Source organism: Crinia signifera, chromosome 2, assembly GCF_055691185.1.
Source record: "Crinia signifera chromosome 2, ASM5569118v1, whole genome shotgun sequence".
Lineage (NCBI taxonomy): Eukaryota > Metazoa > Chordata > Amphibia > Anura > Myobatrachidae > Crinia > Crinia signifera.
The window spans coordinates 171,190,673-171,217,130 of record NC_139218.1 but is presented as its reverse complement, the minus strand read 5'-3'; the positions used below and the strand labels follow the sequence as shown (position 1 = coordinate 171,217,130).

General features: G+C 44.6%; 1 protein-coding gene across 1 annotated transcript in view; it reads right to left on the bottom strand.

Moving 5' to 3' along the window:
• The window catches only part of CACNA1S (calcium voltage-gated channel subunit alpha1 S), a 761,524-nt gene that overhangs the window by 481,450 nt on the left and 253,616 nt on the right, over positions 1 to 26,458 (bottom strand). The window contains exon 12 of the mRNA XM_083173194.1: positions 1,713 to 1,938. Coding sequence (XP_083029320.1) covers positions 1,713 to 1,938 — 226 coding nt within the window. The remainder of the gene's footprint in view (positions 1 to 1,712; positions 1,939 to 26,458) is intronic.

Genomic DNA, 26,458 nt, shown 5'->3' with positions numbered 1-26,458 from the left:
AAGTAAAACCCCACCCAAATCTAATTCTCTCTGCACAAGTTACATCTGCCCCACCCGCAGTGCACATGGTTTTGCCCATCTAAGAAGGATTTTGTCAGAAAGAATGAACCAAAATAAGGCCCTTAATGAGGCATTAGGACTTCAGTGTTTTCTCTAGAAATGCGTAACATGATTGATTCCTGTTTTATTCCTAGCTAAGTAGGCCACGATAGGGTTAAAAACAACCCGCTCAGTGAGCCTTTATATGTATTTTTTCTTCGGTTACAATAGTAGTTTTGATTGTGTACAGCAAGGATTTTTTTTCCTTACTACCCCGCAACATCTCCTCAGTAAATGAGCGGATGTAATTGCGCAGAGTAACAGCCAGTTTTTATTATATGTTCACGCTATATGTTTTTTATTTGACCCTAGGCTCCGTGATCACTAATGGCGGCATTTTTGTTTTGATTTCTAGATTGTATATATGTCTCCAGGCAACGGAGCTGGGTCAGTGTGGTGACGTCACTGTGCGGCGCCACCGTCCCTTGTGGATTACACACGCCGGGCGGAAGTAATGAGTGAGTACCCGGAGCGGGCGGTGACGCCGGACAGGTGAGGCGCTACTTTTTTAATTATGTCCATGTCTATATATATGTATGCACTATGTTTGTTATTTGTTCTGCAAGGATTTTTACTTTTCTAAGAGTCTGTGCAGTGCCGTGCTTCATCCCCACATACTCTGGACCCGCAGTGGCCACATGAAGGCACACACAGCAAGCTAATTACTCCTGGACAAACGGAGTGCTGGGCATCCCCTTCCTATGTTACAACATATGCGATAATTATAAATGCGATGGGAGGCGAAGGGGGGGCGGAGATTCTTAGAGAATCTCCCCCCAGTGAGAAATCTCCAGTTTTCTTAAAGCGGCAATAATTTACACTTTGATTTTGCAGTGTAAATGATTGCCACTTTAAAAAAACTGGAGATTTCTCACCAAATCTCTCACTTTCTGAATCTCTCATCCTATTAAATCTCACCCTAAGTACTGAACCGAAATTTGTAGGTAGTACACTGGTTAGGTCTCCCAAGATGCATACATACAGATGGAGCGCCTCTCTTTCAGCACCGGGGATGCAGAATGTCCCCGCTGGAGATCGCCGGTGGAGAGGTGCTCCATCTGACTAGGACGCGCGTGCGTCTCACATGCATGCGTGTCCCAGTCTCTCGATGGCAGCGCAGTGGGTCCCTGCCCGTCTCCGCTTCAGGGAGCCGGCCAGGGTTTGGGAGGGGGTCGGGCAGCGAGGGGGACCTTCGGCGGCGGCGGGGACATGGGAAGAGCTCCGCTGCCACGGGGCACGCGAGCGCCTCGTGCGCGCACGCCCCCTGGTGGGAGCTGGGGGCTGGCAAAAGTTTTGCCAGCCCCTGCATGAATGAGGCCAGATGCATCTGTAGCATTACATTTGTGTACACAGTTAGTATCATCTATAAAAATGGACACTGCTTACTATTAGATTATATAATTAATACATATGTTAAATAGAAGAGGTTTAGCACCGAACACTGTGGTACACCACTTAATAGTGATATCTAATTTGAAAATGCACAATTTACACCCATTCTCTGTTCTCCGTAAACTGTTTATAATACACTCAGCTTTTTTATTTGCTTTATTTGTGCTATGTAACTATATACTGTATGCAGCTACTTTATTTCTACCTTTGCATAGTCTTACCGTGTAATTTTGAATATTCGAAGTAGTCGGATACACCGTAGAACAGATATTCCAAGTGGAGACATGATGTTGCTGGACACCAGCATCACTTCAAGAAGTCCAGTGCAGACCACAAAGCAGTCAAAGCGGTTGAAAAGTGACATGAAATATGATTGAAAACCAAGTGCATATATCTTCAAAATCATCTCCATTGTGAACAGAGCAAGCAGCACCTGATTTGCAATATCTGGAATTAAAGGAAAATAACTCAATAGGGTGCAAAATGGTTTACAGACATTCAATATTAACATAGTTGTTGCCCTTTTCTTGCAAGTTCTTTGAATCATGTTTGAGTCTACCTTTCAACTACCTTTCAACTGGGGAGTATTATTTGCACGCTGCCACAATTAGCTGAAGAAACATCAGAGAATGAAGAAACATCAGAGCAATAAAAAAAAAAACAACAACTCTGTTCTTTTTTACAATGTTTCTCTGACTTGGGGTTCAGTGAATCCTGTGTGTTTTTGCTAGAAACAGTGCAGTTTTAGGATGAAAATAGGACTGTTTTAATGATAAGTTTTCTGATGCACCTGCTAGCACAAATTGACATCCCATATAAAAATTACTGTCATTCTCATCTGAGCCCCAGTCACCATCTCAGAAATATATTTACTTTCAAGAGTCTCTTAATCGCAGTCCAGTGTATCTCCATTATTAATGGAATTTTTTTTATGACAAGTGATGTAGTGGTGAGTTCCAATACATGCAAAACAGTACTCTAAAAAGTAAAAATTTTCATGGCTTTTGTAATTTTAGTACCTTTGTCAATGGGAGTACAAACTGGTTCTCAGTCAAAGAATACAGCAATTAATCATGCATGGCAGATTTGGCAATAACCAAATGAAGTTACAAGTTGTCACAAGTTATAAGATTTAACTCAGGGTTGCCGACTCTCCCAGAATTTCCGTGAGACTCCCGGAATTCTGGGACATCTCACGGAGGGGCCTCTTTCTCCCGCAGCTGCTGCTTCGCGTCCCCTATAAGTACAGTATACTGCGCATGCGCGATGACGCCACTGACACGATGAAGCCGCGACATACACATCGCGGCCGGCAATGGTACCTGCATCAGCTAGGAGAGGAGACCTCCCCGATCTCCGCGTATGGCACACAGTACAGTGAAGCCGGCCCTAGCAGCAACACGTGTGGCTTCCACTTCCGTCCTCCAGGCAGTGTACAGCAGCAGCTAGTAGTCAGTGAGGTTAAGTCTTTTCCAGCAGCAGCACAGTGACAGCAGGCCCGGACTTTCAGACAGCACACACGGAGCTAATAAGCACGGTAATTGGATACTCTAGGCTTCCGTGTGAGTTCCCTGCGCAGCAGATATCCCCTAAATCATACCTCCCAACTGTCACGATTTCGTCGGGACAGTCCCGATTTTCGGGTCCTGTCCCGACGTCCCACCCGCGGCAGGCATTGTCCCGCTGCGGGGGGTGGCAGTTGGGAGACCCCCCAATCTAGTAGAATAGACGCTGTGCGCATGCGCACAGCGTCTATTCTCGTATGAAAATGAGGTCGCGGCTAATTAGCATAAGCCGCGCCCTCATTTGCATATGCCCCGCCCCCTTTTCGGGCGCTTCGCCGCGCGAGTGTCCCTATTTCCTCCGGCCAGAAGTTGGGAGGTATGCCTAAATCATTTGCCTTAAAGTAAACAGTGCCCAAGCAGCAGCAGAGTTGCTGCAAATAATATCATCCTCTCCCTTATTGAGTCTGTCCTCCTCCTCCATGTTTTGAGCTTCATGCATATAGGGCACATTGCAAAGCCATATAACCCTTTCAGTACTACAGTGCAGGTGATCCACAGAGATATTTTTCTGATTGGTTGCGGGCCATATTAATACACAACCATATGTCATGCCCAAACCTGGCTGCATTTTTATCAAAGTACTGTAGGGGGGCCCTGGTGACGCAAGGCCCGTCCCCTGGTGACTCAAGGCCCGCCCCCTGGCTTTCCATTTTCTCCCTGAAATTATTTTCCAAAAGTAGGCAACCCTGATTTAACTGCATTCAATACCAGATTCCTGCATACTGTACCTGTACAGTATATCGTGTATTGAAAATACATGTTTTGTAGCAGTAAACAGTTTAGTCTACAATTCACTTCTTGCAGAAGAGCAACTTTAAGGTGCCCGTACACGGTGCGTTTGCACTGTGCGATGCGATGCTCGCCCCCGCGGGCATCTCATCGCACAGTACAAAAAGTATGTGCTGCACATACATTTTGTGCTGCCCTTGCATCACATCACACAAAAAAACGCATTCAAAACTCATGCATTGCGATGCGATCATCGCACCGTGTATGGGCACCTTTATGGTGATTTGGGCACCTACTGTATATACTAAGTGTAGCACCCCAGTGGGTTGCTAATCACTATAAACTGACATTGTGAGTATCTGCCTAAGGTATGGAGCACTGAGGGTAAATTGAGTGCAGGCCCCTTTAATGCTACCAGCAGGGGCGGGATCAACCCAGCAGCATGATTGACAGCTTTGAAGAAAAGGTAGCTGTATTGGCTAACAGAGTGTGGGGTCAAGAGGTGAAGCAGGAAGAAGCATGTGGAAGAGAGAGAGAGAGAGAGAGAGAGAGACCAGCAGCAGCAGCAGCAGCATGGTGTCTGAGCTGAATGGAACTGAGGTGTGAAGAGAGTGACACAGAGAGAGTTCTTAATCTCCCCAGCTAATCTGCCAGCAGTCCCTGCTAGCAATAAAAGTGCAGGCTACTGAGTGGGACACAGTGGAAATAACTGCTAACAGCAGCAGCAAGGAGCAAAGACACACAGAGCCCCATGTGCTCAGAGGAGACCCTGCAGAGCAGGACAGCATGCAGAGTGGAGGACCCTGTAACAGCCTGTACCAGCAACATCCAATAAAGCGTGAGTCTGACTATAACACCCCTGTGTAAAAGTGTGCTCCCCACTAGATCCAAGTTTGCACCACTCACCCCAACTCCAGTATTAACAGAGGAAAGAATCCACAGAGAGCTCAGGCAAAAGATAGCTCCTGGCTATAGAAGTGGGTCCCTGTCAGACCCCCCAGCAGAGTATAAACAGGACTGCCCTAAAAAGACTGTAACCTTTATAAAAGGATCTCTCAGTAGACTGTGAATGCAGAGACTTCATCTAACCCCTTCATGCTGGAAGCTGCTTTGAATGTGGGATTCAGCATTAACCAAGCCCTGTCTAAGGATTTGAGAACACCTAAATGAGTTGGACTGTTTTCAGTTAGCAAACCTATTGCAAGACTCTCAGCCACTGACCCCCAAATAAAGACTGTGCTTTACTGCTGACTAAGCCAACCTGAAGAGACTGTTACACATCACTTGATCTGCAGGATCATTACAAGGAATAGTGACTATTGAGTTGTATCTGGGTACCCAGTAGTAGGATGATATAGCAGAGTCTAGTTAATGTATGCAGCTATTGCACATAATAGTAAGTGTATTGTGAAGAGAAGTTTGCATATATTGCAGGTAAACAGATTCTGTTACAAGAATTGAATTGTTCATCGGATTGGATATATTGTACTTTTCCGCTAAAGATGTGTACAGAAGTGTGCAGTGCTTTGTTTGCTTGATACCATAATTGCCGTTATTACTGAAGGTGATCATTTATACCCTCACCCAAGAGTCACAAAATAAACTGTTATAAATGTACCAACTTGTCCATTCATTGTGAGCAATTGGAAAAGAAGAACTGAAGTAACCTCACAGTGTGAACTCCACCCAGTTTAGGTAAACCGGGCCACCACTGGCCTTGGGGGTGTCACACTAAGCATTGGATGAAGTGCAGGGGTCCTCAAACTATTTAGCTCTAGGATCCCATTACACAATAAAAATAATTGCAAGACCCCAGCAAGTTAATGCAGAAGGACATCATATCACATGTGTAGTCAGAAGACAGCACAAGAATGCAGTGGTGTAAGTTGTTCCCAGTTGTCCAGATGCAAGAAAGGCTATATTAAGGCTGAATTAATCAATAAGGAATTCTCCTATAGGGAACTTCTGAGATTGGGCATGGTGTTTGAGGGGCTACACCTCAAAAGTGACTAGACGAACTGAGCTGAAATTTGACATGGACACGTAGAACGTCATCTGGTGCTGCATGCCAAATTTCAGGCCAAAAAAATAATGAGGAATTGAGAGTAACCTAAAGTTTAAACTGTCAGTTTTTTTTCTGCCACTTCCTGTTTGGCTTTTTGACATGGTTTTTCCATATAGTCTATGAGCGGATTTGTGGGAAGGCATAACTCAGGGTAAAGGAAGAACTGAGACTTGGGGTTTGTTTTATTAGATAGCGCTTGTCCCAGTGTAGTATCTTTTGGGGATAAGGTTTTCCAGTTACAGTTTTTTTTTTAAATTTAGTGAAACATGCCCCATTATAAAGATAGGACATGGCATGCCTGTGCAATGGCCGCCAGGAGGGGGTTGTACACAGATGAGCTTCCCTTTAAGCTGGGACATGCATGATTGCGCATGCGTAGTGGCTGCCAGCAGGGGCTGCACAGAGAGGCTTCACTAAGTTGGGTGTACAAAGATGGCCAATGCTGTACACACACATATATACATATATTTTTATATATGTAGGGGGGCGCCAAAACCTGGACTTGCTTATCAAATCATTTAGCCTTGGGCTGGCCCTGACTCCCCCTGTAGTACATCAGCCTTTCACCAGAGCTACTCAGACTATATAATATTAAAAAAAATTCATTACCTGCTGCGCCTGCCAGACACAGCAATGGCCGCTCTCTGTTCCTGTTGCCTTATGGGAGTGATAGAGTAGGGCGGGGCTTAGAACTGATGTCACTGCATGCTGCTGCTGCCAACGGACTGGTCTACAGGAACATGGCCAACGGCCTCCTGCAATGAGGACATGCCTGGTGGCCAAACTTAGAGGACTGTGCTGTAGCATGGGTGTATAACAGGCCAGGAAACCAGGAAGAAGTGAGTGTCAATCACCCCCTACTTCCGGCCTATGTGTTCCACCTTACTTCCCGCTGGTACAGCAACCTAGTTGTCCGTTGAGATCAGGTAATGGTGTCTATACAGGGGGAGCAGCCTGTGGTGTCTTTTTATTATTACACTGGGGGAGCAGCCAGTGGTTTCCTGTTGTTGTTATTATAATACAGGGGGAGTAGTCAGTGGTGTCAGGGGGAGGTTGTTGTTGTTATTATAATACAGGGGGAGGTTGTTGTTGTTGCTGTACTAGGGGAGCAGCCTGTGGTTTCTTGTTGTTATTATTATTATACAGGGGGAGCAGCCTGTGGTGTGTTGTTGTTGTTGTACTAGGGGAGCAGCCTGTGGTTTCCTGTTGTTATTATAATACAGGGAAAGCAACGTGTGGTGTCATGTTGTTATTATTATACAGGGGGAAGCAGCCTGTGGTGTCCTGTTGTTATTATTATACTGTAATTATACAAGGTGAGCAGCGAGGGGTGATGGTGGTGGTTGTTGTTATACAGGTGAATCAGCCTGTGGTGTCCTGTTATTATTATTGTACAGGGGGAGCGACCTGTGGTTTCCTGTTATTATTATTATACAGGGGGAGCAGCGTGGGGTGGTGGTGGTTGTTGTTGTTATAAAGGGGAAGCGGTCTGTGGTGTCCTGTTGTTATTATTATACAGGGGGAGAGCAGCCTGGGGTATGATGGTAGATGTTGTTGTACTAGGGGAGCAGCCTGTTGTGTCCTGTTGTTGATATTAGTATGGAGGAGGAGGAGGGGTGGGTGGTGGTTGTGGTTGTTGTTGTACAGGGGTGGAGTCTGTGGTGTCCTATTAATGTTTTTATTATATAGGTGGAGCAGCCTGTGGTGTATTTTTGTTATTATACAAGGGAAGCAGCCTGTATTGTCCTGTTGTAGTTGTTTTATTATTATTATTACACAGGGGGAGCAGCATGTGGTGTACTGTTATTATTAGTATTAGTATTATACAGGGGGAGCAGCCTGTGGTGTCCTGTTGTTGTTATTATTATACAGGAGGAGCAGCCTGTGGTGTCCTGCTGTTGTTGTTGTTGTTATACAGGGGAAGCAGCCTGTGGTGTCCTGTTGTTATTAGCGATAAACTGGGAGAGCAGCCTGTGTGTCCTCTTGTTGTCCTCACCTGCTGTTATACAGGGAGAGCATCCTGTGGTGTCCTGTTGTCAGTATTAGTATTATTATACAGGAGAGGAGACTGTGGTGTCCTGTTAATGTTATTATATAGGTGGAGCAGCCTGTGATGTCTTTTTATTATAATACAGGGGAAGCAGCCTGTATTGTCCTGTTGTTGTGGTTTTTATTATTATACAGGGGGAGTAGCCTGTGGCGTCCTGTTGTCAGTGCCGGATAAAGCACGGGATGACAGGGGCAGTCACCCCGGGGCCGCCACACATCAGGGGCCCCCACATTGGCACTCCTGCGGCGGTGGCAGGTGGGCGGCAGAGTTGGGCAGTATGAGGGGTATCTGCGGCAGCTGGGCACTGCAGTCAGCGGCACGGTCCCTGCGGTAAATGGAAATTCAGCAGTGGGGTCACTGCAGTGTATGGGAAGTCAGCAACGTGGTCCCTGTGGCAGATAAGATAAGACATTTCGGTACTTGTTTCCTAGCACGGCCACAACGATCATAATCGCGGTCATCGGGGGTAAAATCGGGGCCATCGCGGCCGCTAAAAAATTGGGTGCGATGGGCCAGACGCGATGCCCGCGATTTCCCCATAGAGAACAATGTTAAATGCCTCAATTTACCCGCGATGACCACGATTTTTCATAGGAAACAATGTGAAATGGCTCAATTTAGCCAAATTATCATAGGAACAATAGTAAATGGGCCAAAAACACCCCTGAACATTGAAATGTCCCCCCAAAAGTAGTTGACGCCACCCCGCCATCAACGTGAACCCGAAGCGTGGAGAGCGCAGCGAGCCCGCGAGGGGCGGCGGTACGCGTCCTCCGACCTTTTCATGCCCTACTATCTAGGGCGTGGAGTGAGAATAGAATAGTGTGGCGAGCGCAGCGAGCCACCGAGCCCGAATCGTGGCGAGCGGACGCGGATACCTTCACAGTTATACGCGTCCCCTCGCGGGCTTCCCAGGTGTCCATGGCGACGCTGACACCTGGGAAGCCCGCGAAGGGACGCGTTTACCTGTGAAGGTATCCGCGTCCCCTCGCGGGGCTCGCTGCGCTCGCCACGCTTCGGGCTCGGTGGCTCGCTGCGCTCTCCACACTATTCTGTTCTCACTCCACGCCCTAGTGGATAGTAGGGCATGAAAAGGTCGGAGGACGCGTACCGCCGCCCCTCGCGGGCTCGCCACGCTTCGGGTTCACGCTGCGCTCGCCACGCTTCGGGTTCACGTCAACTACTTTTGGGGGGACATTTCAATGTTCAGGGGTGTTTTTGGCCCATTTACTATTGTTCCTATGCTGATTTGGGTAAATTGATCCATTTAACATTGTTTCCTATGGGAAATCGTGGTCATCGCGGGTAAATTGAGGCATTTAACATTGTTCCCTATGGGGAAATCGGGGGCATTGCGTCTGGACCATTTAAGCATTTTTAGGTGCACACGACGCGACCGACCCGATTTTTCAAAGCATTTCAATGGAAAAATCGGGGGCATCGCGTCGGTCGCGTCGCAGGCCACTCAAATTACCCCCGATGGCCAAAATTTGTGGCCGTGCTAGGAAACAAGTACCGACATTTCAATTTGTTGCGCCTGGGAGGGGGTGTACACAGATAAGCTTCCCTTTAAGCTGGGACACGCATGATTGTGCATACATGAGGCAGGCAGTAAGTGAGCCTCCTCCCCCGACTCTCACCTCATATCCACCCGTACTCCTCGATTGCTACTGTCTTCTGGGCTCTGCCGATTCCTGTACTCTGCCTCTCAGGCGGATGCATTGGATGAGGCCCGGTTCCGTCGCCAGTTCCTTCTCTGGGATGACTCCACGTCAACCTTGGAATTGTCAGCTATGTCAGGCCTGGGGGAAGTGGAGCGGTAGCTAGAGGTGTCACTCAGCAGGTCCGGGGAGCTGCAGCCCTCAGACTGTCTGGGCCCATACACCTCCCAGCTCCCGTATAGCTTGGCCAGGCTCTCTGTGGCTTTTGCCACCAGCCAAAACACCAAGATGTAGCAGACCTTCCTGGGCATCAGTGGCTCCCCCGGCAACCACTCATCCCCGGGTCTCTCTTCCTCCAGGGCCCATTTTCGGGCATTCTCTGGTGTATCCCTGCTGGACTCCAAGTCCTCTGTCTCCCCCGCTCTTGCTGGCGGCTTGCTACTAGTGCAGGCCATGGTAAGAGGGGACGGGGAGTGGCTGCTGGCCAGAAGACCGGGAAGGGTGGGTGCACCGAGTCTTTGGAGGCGCCAGCCAGAACACTCTGGGCAACCCCTTGCCCACCCTCAGACCACCGCCAGCTCCATCAGTCCCCTTCTTGGTGCACAGACCAAAGGCCGGGAAGCCGTACAGGGGCGGGGTCATCTTGTGCAGCACCTTGGAGAGCCCTTGATGGCCACTGGGATGAGGTGGAAGCTGCAGGCCACTTCTGCTGCTGCTGCTCCTCAGAAACCCTCAAGTTCTTGGCCGGGGGAGGGGGTGCGGGTGGGAGGTTGGGAGGGGAAGGTGCACTTGCAGGTGCCCCTATTGAACATGGCCTTCACGTTATCCCAGGAGTGTGCCAGGTCTGAGAGCCTCAGGTGTCATTTTGCAGCTGTTAAAGTTGGCGGGTGGGTGTTGAGAATAATGGTGCCACGCTGCCCTGGCTATAGGGGGGGGGGATGGTACTACTCTGTCTAGGAGGGAAGGGGGAAGAAAATAATGGTGTCATGCTGTCTTGGCTATGGGAGGGGGGATAATGGGGGGGGTTGTATAAAACACTTTCAAGTGGGAGGGGGGGGGGGGAATGGGATAAAAAACGGGGGAACAAGTGGGAAATGACAAGCAGAATATTACAATAAAGAAAGGTATAAAAAATACTGGATAAAAAGTAATTTCTGGGAGCTAAAGTTTGCACTTAGCTGCTTAAAAGAGAAGATGTAGTTTTTTGTGAAAAAAAAAAACGGAAGTCCTTTTCCTTAGTTGTAAACTAGGAGGTAGAGCAGTAGTCTCTGGGCTCAATGGCAGGGAGGATTAGAGGGTGGTCCCGACGCGTTTCGTCCACTCATGGACTTCTTCAAGGGGAGCAGATATTCTGCATCTTCTCTTTTACGCAGCTAAGTACAAACTTTAGCTCCCAGAAATTACTTTTTATCCAGTATTTTTTATACCTTTCTTTATTGTAATATTCTGCTTGTCATTTCCCACTTGTTCCCCCGTTTTTTATCCCATCCCCCCCCCCCCCCCCCTCCCACTTGAAAGTGTTTTATACATCCTTTCTTATATGGAAAGTTGCTCTTACATGTACTTTATAAGTTCTTTATATACTTTTACCTTGATAAAATAAATGTTTTTTATGATACATACTTGAACATATGCTTTAAAGTTTTTTCATAAGAATTATCATATCATTCTAAGGCGCCTAGATTCTCTCCATACTCTCCATCCAAATCTGTCCGGTTTACCAAGCCGGTGCCCAGAGAATTGGCCTGCCACCCTTTTAGATTTATCAGTCATATCCTGAAAATCCTAAAGGTTCCAAAAACAATCCCTTGCACTTTATATACAGGGTAATCCAATGCGCCAGTGTCCTAGAGCTTCTTCTTGATATAGATATATATATATCACAAAACAGTCCAATTAGCGCGCAAGTCCTTATCCTTTCAATGGGATTTAAATCAGTCCTTTTCAGGAGAAGAGAATTTCCAGCACTTCAGGTCGAATATGAGACCGGCAGCTCCCTCTTAATTACCCTTGCGGGCACCTGGATTCTCAGGTATAAGATATTCTAAGAGAGGAAAGAGGAGCGCTCCAAATAGTGCTTTATCTTTTTATTTCAATCAGAAAAATATAAAATCCAACAGGTACATTTGAAATGGTGTCACGTACCACAATTGACGGTTAGGCACAACCGCGGGTGAATTACAGCATGAATGGGGCTGTCTCCGACAGCGATCGAAATGGCAAACGGGTGCTCTCACCACTCTCACATCAACCATGGAGTTCAGACCGACGCCAGGCCACGCCCCTACGCGTTTCGTCACGAGGACTTCGTCAGAGGGCTGGTCCTGGCGTCGGTCAGCAACCCCTTTGTAGCCTGGATGCAACCTACGTCACTGCTAATGACTAACAGGCTGCTGCGGCTGAAATCAATTAAAGGTGCCTAAGCATAGTAAAACATTGTGGGAAGGTTTTATCTTCACATCAAAGAAAAAGTGCTTAAATTTATAAAACATTCTTAACAAAGAATTAATGCAATATAAAGCACTGATTTAAAAGACAATGTAAAAACACAGCAATATATAAAAAACATAGTATATAAAAAATATCATAAAAAACATCGAAAACATCGGTGACATCGTTGGTAAATTGTGCGATGGTGGTCCGGAACCTAAATATTAATTTAATAGGCCAAAGAAGTCAATTGGATTCTCGAAACTTGTACATTAGGAAGATATGAATACAGAATTTCTAAGGATGAAATTCTTCATAATTTCGATGCAAAAATGCATATAGACTGGAATCGGGAATATATAAAAAAGAGAATATAAAAATACAAGTAGAAAAATACAAAAATACAAGTAGAAAAGTACAAAAATACAAAACTGTAAAATGATATAGACAAATGGATATCGGATATCAATTTACCAGACTCAGAGAATAGTCCAAAAAACGGCAGATGGGCAATCTATAATAAATAACCCGGAACAGTGATTTTCTTTATAAATAATAATGAAACCATTATCTTTTCACAGTGCATTTGAAAGCAGCATTTCATGAAAAATAGTAGTAAAGTGCAAAATATTTATACAGACGCATAATCCTATATAAAAATACACCTATACAATAAAGCAGAAAAAGCAGCATGATGGCAAAAAAAGAATATCAGTCTTAATTAACACAAGTTGTTTTCTCAGTAGACATACGGATAGGGATGTCTCCCTTAAAGGGATATTTATCTTAAAAAGGGGGTTAGGCACCTTTAATTGATTTCAGCCGCAGCAGCCTGTTAGTCATTAGCAGTGACGTAGGTTGCATCCAGGCTACAAAGGGGTTGCTGACCGACGCCAGGACCAGCCCTCTGACGAAGTCTGCGTGGCCTGGCGTCGGTCTGAACTCCATGGTTGATGTGAGAGTGGTGAGAGCACCCGTTTGCCATTTTGATCGCTGTCGGAGACAGCCCCATTCATGCTGTAATTCACCCGCGGTTGTGCCTAACCGTCAATTGTGGTACGTGACACCATTTCAAATGTACCTGTTGAATTTTATATTTTTCTGATTGAAATAAAAAGATAAAGCACTATTTGGAGCGCTCCTCTTTCCTCTCTTAGAATATATATATATATATATATATATATATATATATACACATATATATACATACATATATATATATATATATATATATATATATAAAAGGCAGGGGGGGGGGGGAAGCAGCACTCCAGGCGTCTTGTCAAATAAACACGGTCAGGCCATCCAGTATGGACAACGTTGTCCATACTGGATGGCCTGACCGTGTTTATTTGACAAGACGCCTGGAGTGCTGCTTTTCCCCCCCTGCCTTCTATTCATGTACTGGAGCGGGCACCCGGTGCAGACATCCAGCGTACAGGGAGAGCCGGATCACCCCACTTAAAATATATATATATATATATATATATATATATATATATATATATATATATATATCAAAAGAATGACCCCAAGTGCGCCCTTGTGGTGTGAGCAGCTACTCTAAAGCCCCCCCTGTTAGTGGGAGGCAGTGTTAGAAATAGAGAAAGCAGGAATTAGAGAGCGCTTGAGCCACCAGCTCAGACTTCCACCAATAGCAGTTAAATATAATGCAAATACAATTAGTAATCGTAAAACCAGAGTGTATTTTTATTAAAAAATTATTTCTCAAGTATCACATCTGGAGATGGTATTTCTTTTGGAAACGAATAGTGAACAACCCAACGCGTTTCGTCTTTACAAAGACTTCATCAGGGGTTTATCAATATTCATAATTATAACGCTTGTACCGGCGTGTAATTTCTTCAGTACTCCAAAACTCCTAATATTCCCCTCATAGGGATATCAAAATGTACATTTAACCAGCGGACAGTAGACATGTAAAATCGCTTGGTTGGACTGGATAAACTATATTGGACAGCCGTTTTAAATTGGACCAAGGTATCAGTTAAACATTTGCCCGTGCCCTAGGTGATTGGCTGAAGAAAGTGATCGATAATTTGCACTCTTAAGTCCTACACAGGTACATTTTGATATCCCTATCTTTTCTTTGCACAGCACTTTACCTTCCATTTGCACGCCCTGAAAAAGAGGCTCAAGGCCTCGAAACGTCGGCTTGGCTTAAAGATATGGATTACTGAATAAATACATTTTTTTCACCTTTATCCGTTGGAGTGCCGCCTACCTTATTTGCTACCTCCGGGCTACTAAGTAAGGACAATCCCTATATATATATATATATATATATATATATATATATATATATATATATATATATATATATATATATAATAAAGTATCCCGTATCCGAATTATTCCGAAAACCATACTTTCCAGAAAGTGAAAAAACTGCTAAAAACTCACTGGGGACATTTGTAACAGCACTACTGAGGACATGATATGTAACTATCACTATATATGTACAAGAAAATGACTGCTTGGCATTCAAATTCAATATCTGAGATAGTACACAAATTTTGTTTCATGTTTTGAAACCTTGTTTTTTGAACAAATAAAATATATATGTGTGTATTTTATGTGGTTATAAAATATATTTGTGTTTATTTTATGTGTTTAAACAGCATAAATGCAAGAAACTTCAAAATACATCATTGAAATATTAAAATATTCCGAAATACGGAATAATCAGTTATCCAAAATTCTCCTGGTCCCGAGCATTTTGGATACGGGATACTCAACCTGTATGTATGTATGTATGTATGTATGTATGTATGTATGTATGTATGTATGTATATATATATATATATATATATATGTATATATATATATATGTGTGTATATATATATATATATATATATATATATATATATATATATATATATATACACACACACACAATCACATGTCCTGATGAATGGGGCAATTAAAGACCCCTTAAACATTGACCTTAAGACCCGCAGTTTGGTCGTTTTTTTGTGGGGTAGTGGAGAGTGCCGGGATCGCATAGTTACATGCTTAGGAGGATATACATATGGCGATGATGGCCGGCACTCCCTGCATTCAGGAACGGTACTGCCTGGGTGCCATCCAAGGTGGGATGCCCACCATATATAACAGAAGAATAGGTGAGGCGTCACTCCAGGTCTTAGGTGAAAGAAGTATTTATTGTGAGGCGGCCAACACCGTTTCGGGTGTTACCCCCGTCGTCTGGACCATTAAGAATTTTTGGTCCTGACGACGGGGTAAGACCCGAAACGGCGTTGACCGCCACACAATAAATACTTCTTTCACCTAAGACCTGGAGTGACGCCTCACCTATTCATCTGTATACACACACACACACACACATATATGCCATTGGCCACCAATATGGTTTTAAAGCCAGTAATATATAGATTGCAATCTATATATTAGTGGCACCACCAGGGGCAGAACAACTGTTGGTGCAGTGCCCCAGGGATCAAGGAGTTAATGGGGCCCGCTGTCAACAGCAGTTCTGTCACTGCCTCTGAACTGCTCTGGAACTGGCTCCAGGCTCCAGTGAGCGAGTGCTGGGGATTGTGTACTGCGGCGCAGAAGGAAACCCGGCACTGGTTTGAATATGCAGGCTGCAGCAGACCCGGCGTCTGCTGCGCAAGGGAGCCACTGCCAGCACCAGTTCAAGGGGCAGCATGAGGCCTGGCAGTGGCGAAAAGGGAGAAGCAGACCTGCGGCATCATGATCAGAGTGACCTGGAGGCCCCGCTGAAGTCAAGGCGAGAAGGAGACCTGCGGTAGAGCATGAGGCCTGGCAGCATCGATCAAACGGGGCAGGAGACCCAGCAATGGATTAGGAGGCCTGGCAACTGTGGTAACCCTTATTTTATTATGGCAGTAGAGTATACATTGTTGGCGCAGGTGAACGGAACTCTCCCTACGTGCACGGTTGCAAATACAATCGTAGCCATGCACAAGGGCAGGATTTCCCTGGATGGGGCGGTGTGTACCTGATCTATAGGCTTTGAATATATGAAGCCCATCGATCAGTTTTCAATCAGGCACCAAAAACAGAAATGCACTGAATAAAATGGCCGCTGCTCCCACCCTTGGAATTCAAACCCAGCCCATTATGTAAATAGCCTTTTATATGAAAGATTTTCAGCAAAGTCTTTCACCTCGTGAAAATATCTTGCTCTTTGGGAAAATGGCTCAGTGTATACACACAACTTTGGGGAAAGATATATCTGTCAGAGATTTTGGGAAAGTCTTTTGAAATGAAAATCTTCTAGTGTGTATGGGCCTTTAGGCTTCTTACACATGATCTGGCATTTCAGAAACCTGTTGTAACTCTTCCACTCAAACTCCACAAAACCCATACATACTGTATATGGTATGCCATCACAGCCTGTGGGTGCAGATTCAGCACTCTCACAGAGTGAGATTGCTGTCACTCACACAATGCTGGAGCTGCTAATTCACAGATTTGTGTGCTCATTGGAATACAGACATGCAGTCTATGCAACTGAAGGTCTGAGCAGTTATGTGGTTCTTGAAAAAGGGTGCAGTCGGCATCAGAAACGCGTTGATTGAGGAAAGAAGCCACTCTGCTGGGACCAAGTTTACACTGAGCCGCCAAGCAGCTAGAGAAAGGTCCGTCTGTGTCTGCAGTACTGCGCACCTGACCTCCGCCAGCGGTGTTCTGTGGTTCCTGACATATGAACATTTTAAAACTTTTATCTTTTGGTTTGCTGTGTGTGCCGTGCTGTGAATAAATTCTTCTGAAAAGAAGTGCAGTCTCCTTGGCATACAAAGAAACCTTTTGAGGAACGCGAGACAGAAATCAAATGTAAGTTCTTCATCTGCCATATATATAGAACAGTGGAAGTGTCGTTTATCCAGAGGTGGTGAAAGATACCTTTCAGTGTATGCGGGGCTGAACTCCAATGTAAGTTCTGCCACATATTGTATTGTGAACTGAATGCAGTTTGAAAGACTGAGAGATATCTTGCACCTACACCTGCCAGAAATTGGATGTGAGTTTCTGTACGGAGGTTTTGTGCAGGAGAGGGATGAAACAATTGGGAAGCATTTCTACAGCATAAGAATTGTGACATCGTGTCTCCTGGAGACCTCCAGCGCTGATTTATCTCATTTTGTAACACTTTGATTGTCATCCCACTTGTGGGATTTGGGGTGCCCTCGGGTGGACACCCAGAGATTAATTAGCTGCTGCCATTAGCACTAGGTAGTTCACATTTGTCTTGTTATTTAGAGTTATGTGGCACACTCATCCTAATAAGTACCCACAATAATCTAACACGGTCTATCCCACTGAATTACTAGAACTATCCTACTGGGGTCCAACATCTTTCACGCTCATTACCTATATCCATTTAATTTAGTATTCACATGCAATTACCACAAACATCTTTCATAATTGCAAAAACTATAATACTCCAACTACTATGCATCTACACTTTCTTCGGTACTCTTTACCTAGAACGGCGCCCGCGATTGTAATCGCGGGCGTCGGGGGTAAAAAATCGCGGGCATCGCGGGTCCATAAAAAACGGGTGCGACGCGATGCCCGCGATTTTCCCATAGGGATCAATGTTAAACCGGTGATTGGACGCGATTTGACTGTTAAATGCCTCATTGCCCGCGATTTGGCCATAGGAAACAATGTTAAATGGGCCACAGAGCCCTAATAGTGCCCTTGAACTCTGAAATGGCCCCCACAATTGTTAACGCCACCCCACGATTAACGTCAACCCGAAGCGTGGCGAGCGGCGGCGGTACGTGTCCTCCGACCTTTTCATACCCTACTATCCACGTCGGCGTGGAGTTGAGAATAGAATAGTGTGGCAAGCGCAGCGAGCGCGAGGGGATACCTTCACAGGTAAACGCGTCCCTTCGCGGGCTTCACAGGTGTCCGCGTCGCCACGGACACCTGTGAAGCCCGCGAGGGGACGCGTTTAACTGTGAAGGTATCCGCGTCCCCTCGCGGGGCTCGCCACGCTTCGGGCTCGGTGGCTCGCTGCGCTCGCCACACTATTCTATTCTCAACTCCACGCCGACGTGGATAGTAGGGTATGAAAAGGTCGGAGGACGCGTACTGCCGCCCCTCGCGGGCTCGCTGCGCTCGCCACGCTTCGGGTTGACGTTGATCGTGGGGTGGCGTTAACAATTGTGGGGGCCATTTCAGACTTCACGGTGACTATTTGGGCTCTGTGGCCCATTTAACATTGTTTCCTATGTAAAAATCGCGGGCATTGAGGCATTGAACACTAAAATCGCGTCCAATCTCATTTTTAACATTGGTCCCTATGGGAAATCGCGGCCATCGCATCGCACCCGATTTTTAGTGCATTCGATGGTCGCGATGGGCGCCGTTCTAGGTAAAGAGTACCCTTTCTTCTCCTATATGCTGCTCTGTCTTCCCCAATCCCTACTGCTGTGTGTTCTTCCCTCATCTGCACCAATGTTTCTTTCCCCATCTGTGCTGCCCTGTCTTTCCACACTGATGCCACCAGTTTTCCTTCTATCTGTGCCATTGCATCCCCCTCTATTAGTGATACTCTCTCCCCCTCCATCCATGCCACAGTTTCCTTCCATCTGTAGTGCTGTCTCCCCTGTCCATATGTGCTGCTCTGCTTTCCCTTCATCCCCCGTGCTCTGAACCATCCTTCCCCCATCTGAGCTACTGTCTCCTATCTAGCCCACTGTCTTTCCTTCAACTGCTCCACTGTTTCCCAACCAATTGCATCACTCTGTCTTACATCCCTCAATCTGTGCCACGGTTTTCCACCCATCTTCTTTGTTAGTCCCCCATCAGTGCTGCTTAGCCTTCCCACCATCTACACATTTCTATTCCTCCCCATCCGCACCACACTGTCTCCTCCCCCGATCAACACCACTGTTACCCTCTGTGTATCTGCTCATCTCTGTCTATTGCTCAGACCTTCAGTTGCATAGACTGAGTGTATGTATTCCAATGAGTACACAAATCTGTGAATTAGCAGCTCCACCATTGTGTGAGTAACAGCAATCTCACTTACTTACCCACAGGCTGTGATGGCATACCATATATGTATTGCGCAAGGAACACGTCCATTAAGGCCTCAGCCTTAATGATCAGAATTTCATTGCTTTTTGAAGTTTGAGTGGAAGAGTTACAAGAGGTTTCTGAAATGCCAGATCATGTTTAAGAAGCCTTAATGGGACATGTGAAAACGTAAGTTTTTTTTGTCTATGGAATATAATATTATATATATATATATATATATATATATATATATATATATATATATATATATATATATATCACACACACATACATACATACACATATATACATTAACACATATATATATATATATACACACACACACACACACATATATACACACACACACATATATACACACACACATATATATATATATTTATATATATCTATACACACATACATATATATATATATATATATATATATATACAGTATATACATACATACACACATACACACACATATATATATATATATATATATATATATATACACACACATATACATACACATATACATATATATATATATATATATATATATATATATATTAGGGCGGAGTGAAAAAACTGAAATTGAGAAATTCAAAATCGGCTAGTGTGGGAAAGTTGTGACTTGACCTGAATAAGAAACGTGCAAAAGCATTTTGATCTGAGTCAACATCTTCTGTTCTGGCAAGAGGCCTGAAGTTTCACTTTTTTGGTGAAAATGACGAAAACTATGAAGATGCTCCAATCTAGTTATAATTATGTCAGGATGTCTTATGGGCCCTACACGCATGCCGATGTGTGCAGGGCTACCTAGCTATGCTAGGTCGGGCTGTGCTGCGCCGCTATCGCCTAGCACACAGAGCTGACAGCCCACACACAGAGCGAGCCGTCAGCTCTGTGTGCTAAGCGAGCGGACAGCGCCAGTGTTCTCCGGTGGGAGAACACTGCCGATGCCGAGATTGATGGACACTGTCCATCAATCTCGGCCACCGATAAAGACGCGCGGGGACGCGCACGGATGCCGATACAGACCCCCACACATACACCGATGTGAGGGCATTTGCTAAGAGACTTTGCCAAACGAAGCAAAATCGCTTAGAAAATGCCTTAATATCGGCATGTGTGTAGGCCGTATAAGAGTGGTTCATTAATATACTTTAGCATAGTAAAAGAGAGTACGAGATTGTCCTAGTGCAAAGTGACTGACTTTGGCGGGAGAAAAAATCCCTAATAATTGACCCATTTTCATGGTCACAATTGTGAATATTGTGTGTTTTCTCCTGAACGTGTTTATAATAAAAGAAGCACGAATACTCTAAATGGAATTTCAGTGACACTGTGTGAAATATAACACTGCATAATAGCCCTTAATCAGACCTGATCCCAGTACAAATGTGTTCTCAAAATGGGCAAAACAAATGCTGCATTGCAGGTGGGGCAGATGTAACGTGCTGAGAGAGTTAAATTTGGGTGGGGTGTGTTGAAACTGAAATCTAAATTACAGTGTAAAAATAATGCAGCCGGTATTTACCTTGCACAGAAACAAAATAACTCACACAAATCTAAAGGTGGCCATACATCTACAGATCGATTGTGATATTGGGCCGGTTGGAACAAACAGCTGGTAATATCTGAATGACAGTTTTTCAGCATTTCAAAGCAAATGGTCAACTGTCATTTGCTCTCATCTTTTACCAGGATTTTGTTCTAACCAGACAGATCGGACAATAAATCTGTAGATGTATGGCCACCTTAAATCTCTCTGCACATATTACATCTGCCCCACCTGCAGTCCAGCATTTTTTTGCCCATTTTGAGAACAGATTTGTACTGTGATCAGGTCTGATTAAGGGCCACTATGCAGTGTTATATTTCACACAGTGTCACTGAAATACATGAAACTGGATTTATGCTGCTCTCTTTGCAGTGCATATACAAAGATAGACAATCCTGTGTATATAAATAAGAAATAACTGTTGCAGTCTGTTATTGAAAAACAGTAACTGTTACAATAAGTATTACAAGTAACAGTGTAAACTGTCTAATGTATCATTTTACATATCACTTCTGTTTATTGACAGAAAAACAGTGTTGCATCCCCTATACTGGGAACATGATTGGGCTGCATTACAGCATATAATTATGCCAAAGATAAGCCAATATATTAACTGTTAAATACGTTGAAGTGTATTATGATGTAATAAATTGTAAGCTTGCAGCAGGGCCCTCTAACCCCCAAGTCTGTCTGTCATTACCCCGTATGTTTTATCACTGTCTACTATTGTAAAGCGCAACAGAATCTGCTGAGCTATATAAGAAACTGTAAATAAATAAACAAATACATCTAATGTTTAGGGGGAAAAAACAAGAACATTGATTCAAAAAATAACAGGTTAATCATTCTATGAGTGGTGTCCAGCAGTACATATATGCCAATCACTGTGTTCATTTCTAGGCAGCAGGGCCGTCTTAACAGCAGTGTGGGCACCTGGGCAAAGCAATGCACTGGGGCCCTTACCCATTCTCCCCTCCTAGGGGTGGGGGGTGGTATCAGCAGCAGCTTTGATGTCCCACGGGTGGCAGGGGGTGCTCTCTTCCATTCAACATGTAGGACCTGGAGCAGTAACTTCTGCTAATTACTCCTTTACTGCACAGGTGGTGGGAGGGAGAACACTAACGTGTGGAAGGGGGCACTGAGCTGTATGAAGGGTCCCTTGTAAATGACTTCCAGGGAGGTAGGGGGTGTTTTATACACAGGGGACGGTTGGATAATGGAGTGGGCTTAATATTCGTCATTTTCCGGTGGAAAGGCAGCTTGTTTGACTGCAGATATCGCCATTATCTGGAAATAGATTTCTTAGCCTAGTATAAAAACCTAGAGTCCCAACTTTCAGGAGGTGCTGGGGACTTGGAGATCAGAGATCAGGAGCCAGAGCAATCCATTGACAAAAATATAAAACTACACCAGACGTTTGGAGCTGGAGCAGGGACCGGCTGCTTGAAGGCTGATATCTCTGGTTCTGGGCATGATAGAGACAAGCCGCTAGTGTCAGAGAGAACCTGAGAAATATGACTGGAAATTGTAATTACAGGTCGGATGTGGACTGCTGCTTTGAAGTTGGATATCTGCAGTTCCCCAGGGCCGATTTTCAAAATTCTGGTATCCCTGGAAAAAGGGGATCCTCAGCTATCAACATAGAGCCCTTATACGCCTGGGGCCCCTGGGCAAGTGCCCATTAAGCCCATACAAAAAGACGGCCCTGCTAGGCAGGATTGATCAGCAATACTTATTACAGCATAATGCACTTTAATGTATTTAACTGTTAATATATTGGCTTTTCTTTGGCATAATTATATGCTGTAATGCAGCTGCAGGTGGGGCAGATGTAACATGTGCAGAGGGAGTTAATGTGGCCATACTGTACATCTACAGATTTATTGTCCGATCTGTCTGTTTGGAACAAAATACTGGTAATGGATGAGAGCACTTTGCTTTGAAATGCTGGAAAACTGCCAAAAACTGTCATTCAGATATTACCAGGTATTTGTTCCAACCAGCCAGATCTGACAATCGATCTGTAGATGTATGGCCACCTTTAGATTTGTGTTGAGTTATTTTGTTTCTGTGCAGGGTAAATACCTGCTGCATTATTTTTACACTGCAATTTAGATTTCAGTTTCAACACACCCCACCTAAATTTAACTCTCTCAGCACGTTACATCTGCCCCACCTGCAATGCAGCATTTGTTTTGGCCATTTTGAGAACAAATTTGTACTGCGATCAGGTCTGATTAAGGGCTATTATGCAGTGTTATATTTCACACGGTGTCACTGAAATTCCATTTAGAGTATTTGTGCTTCTTCTATTATAAACACGTTCAGGAGAAAACACACAATATTCACAATTGTGACCATTAAAAAATGGGTCAATTATCAGGGATTTTTTCTCCCGCCAGTCATTCACTTTGCACTAGGACAATCTCGTACTGTTTTTTACTATGCTAAAGTATATTAATAAACCACTCTAAGACATCCTGACATAATTATAACTAGATCGGAGCATCTTCATAGTTTTCGTTATTTTCACCTAAAAAGTGAAACTTTAGGCCTCTTGCCAGAACAGAAGATGTTGACTCAGATCAAAATGCTTTTGCACGTTTCTTATTCAGGTCAAGTGAAAACTTTCCCACACACACTAGCCGATTTTGAATTTCTCAATTTCAGCTTTTTCACTCCGCCCTAATATATATATATATATATATATATATATATATATATATATATATATATATATATATATATATAATTCATCCAAATAGGACAGCACTACTCCTCCACAATGTAAACTGCCGGGGTGTCCAAATCCAGAGGGAATACCAGCAGATATTCCAGCAAACACAGTCCTTAGTGTAAAATAAGATGCACTCACCGGTCTTCTCAATTTTGCAGAAAGGTATTTAATACATACCACAAAAGTTCACATGACAGTGGGTTATGGTCGACGTTTCGGTCTACTGGCGAGACCTTTTTCAAGACCTGCCTCTCCTGCCCTCCTCAGTGTGCAACTACCATAAAATAATGGACGCCTTATATGCCCAAAGACACACCCCCTAATTCCGATAATCCACTAACACATCACACCTGGTACATCCAGGTGTGCTTGTGTATCAGCTAACATCATCTCCAGTAGCCAGAGCAAAAAAACAAAAACAAAACAAAACATATCATAAGCAGACTGCAATTCTTACCTACAGTGCTGAATCCACAAATACACTCTGTACATCCCAAACCACAGGACAGAATGTCCTGCCAGCGTGCGTGTCACCGCCTCACTGCGTTCCAAGGACAGGAAATGACACTCTCATATCCAGCCTGCTAGTCATTCACATCGTGTGTGTCGCGCAAAATGACTATGCGCTCCACCACCAGGAAGCTTGCGTCTCAAGCCTCACTGTGCTTTCCAATAGCAGGAAGCTCCCCATGTGCCTGTCAAACTCATTTACATGCGCTGCTGTCTACCCAGCCTGCGGCGCGTAATGACTATGCGCTCCACCCCAGGAGGCTTGCGTGTCAAGCCTCACTGTGCTTGCAAATAGCAGGAAGCTCCTGTCAAATAACTTTATATGCGCTGCTGTCCACCGCTGTTTACCAATAAAAAATGTACATATAGCGCTTGCACACAGATGCATATAGCGCTGAATAGACTGGATATAAGGTGCATATAAGAAAAAAAGAAAAAAACAATGATGTCAAAAAAGTCCATGGGTGTCTGAGGGAATACCAGGCGTCCATCACATTAAACAATTTAAAGTGACATACCACCACATATACAATTACAGTGACATACCAATAGGTTACCACTAAAAGTTAAAAACAGTTACATTTTTTTGTTATTTTTCTTAAATATATTTTTTTATATAAAAAATCACAACCAGGCGCTACTAATGTTACTGAAATCACTATTATCATCAGGCGCAGCCACTACCATGTTACCCATGGATTTGGGGTACACCTGAAGAAAAAATAGTAAGATTTTTTGATTTTTTAGAGGAACACACTCAGCGAATTGTACTCGTTCAGTCCCCTTGGCGAGATTGTATCGAGTCTCTGTATCCATTTGGCCTCTTTCCTTAATAATATCAGTCCCCGGTCACCCCCTCTCCTCAATGGGGGGACCCAGTCAATGATCATGTACGTCATACAGGAAATCTGATGCTTCATTTTCAGGAAATGCGCCGCAACAGGTTTGTCGGTGGCCGAAGTTGCATATGCCAACCGTATTGAGGACCTGTGCTGATTCATTCGTTTTCGAAATGTGCTTATCGTCTTGCCTATGTAGGCTAGCCCACACGGGCATTTCAAGATATATATCACATGGTCCATGGTGCAAACCAGATGGTGCTGTAGCATGATTTTACGTCCAGAGTGCGGGTGGCAGAAAGATCCTCCCGTCAGCATCGCCCGGCAGGTCGTGCACTGTGGACACTTAAAGCAACCCATCTTCTTACGCAGCCAACCACCTTCTCCAACCGAAGGCCTCATATCTGGACGAAATAACACATCCTTAAGATTCTTCCCTCTCTTAGCCCCGATCAGGGGGGGATGGTTAGAAATAGTTCTGAAGGCAGGGTCAGTTCTTAATATAGGCCAATGTTTTTTTATGGCCTTGTTGACCTTTTTAAACCCACTGTCACACTGCATTACAATAGTTAGACGCTCTGGAGTGCCGGTTTCCTCTCTCACTGTCACCGGTTCAGCGAATAATCTTCTGGCTTTATGCAGACTTTGCTGTATGTCAGCATTTTTATAACCGCGTGTCTTAAACCTTTCAGCACAGTCCAGTATCTGCAACTCTGCCTGTTGTGTACCAGAGTTGTTGCGAAGAACCCGCAGGAACTGCGAGACTGGCAGGTTAGATTTTAATTTGTCAGGGTGGTGGCTTGTTGCCCACAACAGCGCATTCCTGTCAGTCGGCTTCCTGTATAACGTATACTCCAAGTGGGAATGTTTATTGGTCACTGACACATCGAGGAAGTTCACAGTAGTGCTGTCAACATTTGCAGTAAACCTGATAGGGCTGTCAAGCTGGTTTAATTCATACACCATCAACAGAAGGGAATCCTTCGTACCCCTCCATATTATAAACAAATCGTCTATAAATCTTTTGTAGTGTATGATGTTGGCAGCATACCTACGCAAAATGTGAACCTCCTCATAATCAGCCATAAACAGATTTGCGAACCCCGGCGCCAGGTTAGAACCCATGGCAGTACCGGATTTTTGCATGTAATGTTCGCCCTGATATTGAAAATGGTTCAAAGTTAACACCTTGTTTATTAATTCGCAAATAAACTCAATGGGAGGTCCACTGTACGGTCCCTGGATCAACGCTTTGCGTACTGCTTGTATACCGCTAGCGTGCGGGATTACCGTATACAATGACGACACATCCAGTGTCGCCAAGACACATTCATCAGACAATCCAACCACATTGTGCAACCCCCCCAGGAAGTCACCAGTATCCTTAATATAACTCGATACAGCCTGCACGCACGGCTGCAGAAAAAAGTCCACATACTGTGCTAGAGGTTGCAGTATGGACCCACATGCCGCGATAATGGGCCTTCCTGGGGGGTCCACAAGGGTTTTGTGGATCTTCGGCAGTGTGTATAGTAGAGGGCATTTGGGATGTTCTACCGACAAAAAAACAAAGATATGTTCATCAATCCAACCCTCGTTTAATGCTGTTCTTAAAAAAGAATCCACTTCTCTCTTAATTCTGGGCATTGGACTAAAATCTATCTTCTGATAAGTGTCGGTATCACTCAACTGCCGTCTTACTTCCTTATCATAATCCACAAAGTTCTGAAGGACTATTGCTCCCCCCTTATCAGCGCCCCTTATTAC